The 4,280-nt window shown below is 31.8% G+C and overlaps 1 protein-coding gene across 1 annotated transcript; it reads right to left on the bottom strand.

The window, feature by feature from the left end:
* Window positions 1–1,815: 1,815 nt before the first annotated feature.
* Window positions 1,816–3,445, bottom strand: LOC136979191 (uncharacterized). The gene is made up of 4 exons (XM_067275124.1): window positions 3,337–3,445; window positions 3,056–3,195; window positions 2,187–2,429; window positions 1,816–2,145 (listed from the first exon to the last, which is right to left on the bottom strand). The coding sequence occupies exons 1-4, from the start codon at window positions 3,443–3,445 to the stop codon at window positions 1,816–1,818; spliced, it is 822 nt and encodes a 273-aa protein (XP_067131225.1).
* Between the last annotated feature and the right edge of the window lie 835 nt (window positions 3,446–4,280).

Raw genomic sequence — 4,280 nt, 5'->3', positions numbered from 1 at the left:
AAGATTGTAGTATCTTCTTTTATTTGCTTTTAAAAGATTATTATATCTTCTTTACTATTAAGATATTTAACTAAGAATTTCCTCGTTCTCACTTTTGGAAAATTAGCAAAAAACTTAATTTTTACTTTTTTTTTGCTTTAAAACAATCAAAATCAAACTAATCTAGTTTAAATTTAGATTGAGTTTCATTGTAGTACTTTAATCTATCCTGGCTGATTTAGCACATACAAATACTTAAAACTTCAATTAATTTCGTTATATTTCCTCATTACCACTTATAGATAAACCACATTCTAAACAGTTTTTAGTCTTCCATATGCTTTTATGTATTATTTTTACAAATTTTAATTGGTGATTTATAATTCTTTCTAGTTTTTTTTTCTTATCCTCAGAATTAATCGAAACAGAAAGCGATCAGATGTATCATCATTCGATATCTCGAACCTAACAGTTAGATTCAGTAGAAATTCAGAGTATCAAATGCAATTTATAACTGATGCTCCCTTATAAGAAATAGAGGTGAATTGATTAGGATAGCTACCGTTCATATGATCATTCAGAAATAAGCAAATTATAATTTCGCATTAAATTTAGTATTTTATACCTTTATTTTATGTTACGAAGTCAATATTATTTTGACTGTAATAAACAACTTGATTTAATAATCAAGCTGTTTATTACATATTGTTTATTAAGCTAATTCTAGTATTAAAATCTTCAAGAATTAACAATTGAGGAGTAATATGGATCCAATTGCGTTCTTACCTTCAGAACCTTACGTTTTTGTAAAACTTTGCTTTTCTTGAAACTTTAATACAGAACAGAAGATGAAGGGCAGTGAGATTGAGACTACTCCTAGTGCTGCAAAGCAGTATCTTAAGGGATAGCTGAACTTTAAACCCTTCTAGCACTGAAACAATGCGTTTGAAGTGTTATATTTATAAGATACTTTTTTGAATCCCTAAGCCTCTAGAACACGCAAAAATATTGCCACTTCCTCACGGAACATCCTGTATACCGGTGCCTGGTGGTATGTCGGATCAAAGTGAAGGCATGCTTACAAAAAAAGTTTTTGTTTGTATTCATGTTTGCTATTCATGTATGTATTTTTGTTTAGAAATTTCTTGACTATGTGACACATGTTTAATAAGCTTTCTGTAGTGTGATGTATGTGTTGTTGTGAAGCCGTAATATTTCAAGACTTTTATATACAGTAGTGTGTGCAATATGACGCCTGTGTAAGAAAAGACTACTAGCACAATAATTGCCTTTAGCGGCGGCTGGACTCCGGGCGGCAGATCTTTGTGAGACTCTAGTCCTTTGTGCAAAGTATGTGAATCGAAAGTAGGTATTTCTGATGATTGACGAGAAATGCAAAAGTTATAAATAAATAAATTTAGAGTTTTAAAATATTATATTAGAAGATTTATAAAAGTTAACAAACATAAAGACGACAAATTATTAATGATGATAAACTAAGGTACATAAATGCCTTAAAAGATATACGCAGGGATTTAAAAATGATGTTTGCGGCTTTTCCTAAGACTAAAATCTTTAATTAAAGCACAATAATCTAACGAATGAGCTTAGTCATTTTCAATTGAAAGAATAGCAAGAGCTGGAAGCCGATCTTGTGTCATCGAATTCCCCAAATATGTTTTAATAATTTTTAATCTCGATAAACTCCTTTTCGCAGACGCAACTGTCACAGGTGTGGTGGCAATAATTCTCAGGACTACTTCGATAGTGGGGTACACTTCAGTTAAATTTTTTTTTATTGTATATTTCAGCACCGAGATAATGTCGTCGTTTCCTTCATATACACGGATAAACATATTCAGTTCTTTCATGTCCATCAATATCAGATGTTTCTCCTACTGTTAGAGATATTTGCGAGTCGCTGCATTGCTTCAAAAGTTCACAATCACAAATTTCCTTTAATCTTTTTATGTTATACATGAAACCAAATATGCTCTCATGATGTTTAAGTGCCTCAAATCTAGGTTGGCAGCTTGCTCGCACATTGTCGACAATAACATAAAAATAGTTTATTTTGAATATCTCTTCCGCAGGCAATTCAAGAGCTTCATCTTCCCTGTCATCAAAATTCGTTATTTTACGTCTCCTTCTCGGACTTTGAACTTTCTGTCAATATCATTTTCCTCAGCTATTTCTCTCGATGTTACCAAGGATGATTGAAAACCATTTTCCCGATAATTATCAAGCCAATGTGTAAATGCCTCTAGGTGTTGTATAGCCGCATCTAGGTGCATTTTTTCACTCTGCCACATTTTACTTATAACATTTATCTTTGTAAGAATGTCATACCATACGACGAGAGCAACTACAAATTCGTAGGTAGTTATTTTCTTTTCCATAGAATGGCATTCACTAACCAATTGACAATCTGTTGTATTTTCTGCTAAATCCTTCAAAGCATCATATATATCGATTGGTTGGTATTTAACGGCCTTCACCGATTCTACCCTTCATTCCACATCTAGTTTCGGAAAGTGGTTTTAGCAATAAGGATTTTACATGTGCTTTTAAAATAGCCCACCTCTGACTCGAGCCGGCAAACAGAGTGTACAGCCTTTGCAGCAAATCAAAAAAAATTTTGCTTGAACACAAGACATCTGCATCTCCTAGGATGAGATTCCAGCTGTGACTCCCACAAGGTAAAAAATAAGCAAGTGGATTAATTTCAAGTATACGTTTCTGGACACCACTTTTTTCTCCACGCATATTGGCTCCATTATCATATCCTTGGCCTCTGCAGTTTTGCAATGATATACTCAGCTGTTCTAGCTCTGTGATTATATAATTAGTCAAACTTTCAGCCGTGGTTTTTTCGACGGCTAAGAAGCCAATAAAATGTTCTTCAATGTTGTTCAACACGAGAAACGTCACGAGTACAATCAAGAATAATCGAGTAATATTTATTCTTTATAATTTTGTCAACAATTTGAGTCTTCGCGTGACTTGCCATTAATTGTATAAGCTCATTTTGAATATTTTTTCCGAGATAGTGGTCATTAATCGTTTTATCTGTTACTTGTTTTAGGTGAAGTCGCAACATTGGATCAAATTGGGCTATTAACTTTACTAAATCTATAAAGTTGCCACTAGTCTCACTTGAATCTGAGTCAGATATTAATTTCTCTTTACGACCTCTAAAGGACAAATTGTGAGATGCTAAAAAATTTACAATTGCAAGTAGTCTTTCTAAAATATCTCTCCAACGCTGCCTTTCTTGTTCAATTTAAGTCTGGGCTAAAGAGTCAACAGTGGTACATCTTTTTAACCCGTTCTTTAAATTTAACCATTTCAACATACAATCTTTGTGCAGTCGGCTAGATTCATGAGACTTTAGGTAATCACCCAAGTGTTTCCAATCACACACTCCTTCACTGGATCCAATTCTTGTATCTTCTAGTCCGAACATTCGACACGGAAAGCAGTAAACGGCATCCTTTGTTTGTGAATAAATCATCCAGCGCCTGTCAAGTTTTTCACCATTAGCTAATATTTTACTGTAATGATATTCGCTGAATCGCCATCCATTATCATTTACGGGGAAAAAAAATCAACTTTAACCCGGATTGGACCTTTTAATACAATCTCAGTTCGGTCTACATCAGTTGGCCACAAATCTGGGTTATTTTGAGGGTTCAGATTTTCAATTCCTCCAGTCATGGATGTAGATATAGACTCAGATATGTATTCATGGTTAGATAGTGTTGACGGAGGCGGTGTAAGAGACAATAATGTTATTGACAGATGCTTTATTTAGCGGCGAGTTTAAGTGTTTACTAATCTTTTCAGTATATTTTGTTTGTTGTAAGTGTTGTTATCATTATTTTATGTATAATAATAATAATAATAATAATAATAATAATAATAATAATAATAATACACAAATTAGTAGTGATTCTTCATATAACAATTGTTGTTAAATTATGAATTTTATGTGTTTATTTTGAACAATAACAAACTTTTAAATAACCGATAGTTAAAATTTACAATAGGAAAATTACAAATAATATAAACAAAATTAATTATAGTTTATGAACACTTATAAAAAAGAAAATTCGGCGAATTTATACTCTATAAAAATTATAGGTGAAGAAATATCGAAATTAATAAAAAATATTTTAAATTTTAGTCAATGATATATTTAACAACAATATTTTTATAAAATTAAGAAATTCTGAGAAACATTTAAATTAAAAATATATCAAGTTTTACGTTATAATGTATATAATTACTTTTCCTTCCAT

Source organism: Centruroides vittatus, unplaced genomic scaffold (genome assembly GCF_030686945.1).
Source record: "Centruroides vittatus isolate TY-2023 unplaced genomic scaffold, ASM3068694v2 contig_595, whole genome shotgun sequence".
NCBI lineage: Eukaryota > Metazoa > Arthropoda > Arachnida > Scorpiones > Buthidae > Centruroides > Centruroides vittatus.
This window is presented reverse-complemented; position numbering and strand designations above follow the sequence as displayed.

Bases quoted from the DNA above. Each gene is read 5' to 3' on its own strand.
- LOC136979191 (XM_067275124.1), bottom strand. From the start codon at position 3,445: ATGTTCGGACTAGAAGATACAAGAATTGGATCCAGTGAAGGAGTGTGT. The intron at 3,196-3,336 runs GTATGTTGAAAT...TAAATTTTTTAG, and splicing joins TAGCCGACTGCACAAAGATT to CATCTCACAATTTGTCCTTT. The intron at 2,430-3,055 runs GTAACAGATAAA...GATGCTTTGAAG, and splicing joins TGCGACTTCACCTAAAACAA to GATTTAGCAGAAAATACAAC.